Source organism: Poecilia reticulata, linkage group LG9, assembly GCF_000633615.1.
Source record: "Poecilia reticulata strain Guanapo linkage group LG9, Guppy_female_1.0+MT, whole genome shotgun sequence".
Taxonomy (NCBI): domain Eukaryota; kingdom Metazoa; phylum Chordata; class Actinopteri; order Cyprinodontiformes; family Poeciliidae; genus Poecilia; species Poecilia reticulata.
In genome coordinates, this window is record NC_024339.1 from 32974479 (window position 1) to 32975557 (window position 1079).

The following is a 1079-nucleotide window of genomic DNA, read 5'->3' on the forward strand; positions in this document are numbered from 1 at the left end:
CAGGTGTGTGGACTGGTTCCAGGTGAGTGGACTGGTTCCAGGTGGGCGGGGTTTACCTGCGACCGGCAGCACCTCGTCCAGCAGGTGCAGCAGCTTCTCCGTCAGAGATGCCAGCGACGTCACAAACTGCTCGGCTCTCCCTCTCATACACTCCTGCATCACACACACAGTGAGCGTCAGGCTGCAGGTGAGGCAACCTCTCTGGCTCCGCCCCCTCCTACCTGCAGCTGCAGGTGCGACCTGAGGATGGCGCTGTGCAGCTGCTGCTGCCGGCGCTCCTCCCTGCTCTCCAGCGTCTGCAGCTCGTCCTCATTGAGGGACACCCGCAGCTGGCCCAGGTTGGACATCTGGGGACAGACAGAAGCTTCAGGGACCTCCCGTCCATCCAGGTGGACCAGAGACTGAGCGTCTCACCTTCTGGTCCTTGCCGGCCGCCAGCTGCTCCTCCAGCCTCTTCCTGACCACGCCCAGCTCCTCTGAAAGCCACGCCTCCTGCTGGCCCACATGGTGGCTGATCAGGACCTCAGGCAGGGAGTCCACCAGCTCCCTGAACTTGGACAGCTGCTTCACCACCTCTGGGACAGGAGGACAAGGTGAGGACAGGTGAGACCTGGACAGGTAGGGTCCAACAGTGAGCAGACATCGTACCGTCTTTGCTCATGGTCATGAACTTCTTGCCCTGCTCCTGGTATCCCAGCAGCCTTTTCTGTACGCCGTCGGCCCAGATGTCCACCGACTCGGGCACCAGGCTGAAGGTGGCGACGCGGTTGGTGCTGTAGAAAACCTGAAGGGGAGGACAGACAGCTTGTGGGCCAGATCGGACCGAGCCGGAGGTTCTTGAGGTTCTGATCGTTACCCTGGCAGCCTCCAGCAGGGTGTCGTTGGCCCACCACAAGATGGTGTTCAGCGCCACGGCGAAGGACCTGGGAGAAGATCAGCAACATGGAGGCAATGATTCAGAGCCGGGTTTACCAGCTCAGGGCACAGGGCTGCGGCGGCCATCTTTACTGCCATAAACACAGGGCTGCGGCGGCCATCTTTACTGCCATAAACACAGGGCTGCGGCGGCCATCTTTACT

The 1079-nt window shown here is 61.4% G+C and overlaps 1 protein-coding gene across 1 annotated transcript in view; it reads right to left on the minus strand.

Moving 5' to 3' along the window:
* Nucleotides 1-1079, minus strand: part of LOC103470801 (uncharacterized) — a 31259-nt gene that overhangs the window by 1552 nt on the left and 28628 nt on the right. The window contains exons 22-26 of the mRNA XM_017306583.1: nt 857-923; nt 649-784; nt 415-575; nt 222-347; nt 57-153 (exon numbers count right to left, since the gene is read on the minus strand). Coding sequence (XP_017162072.1) covers nt 57-153; nt 222-347; nt 415-575; nt 649-784; nt 857-923 — 587 coding nt within the window. The remainder of the gene's footprint in view (nt 1-56; nt 154-221; nt 348-414; nt 576-648; nt 785-856; nt 924-1079) is intronic.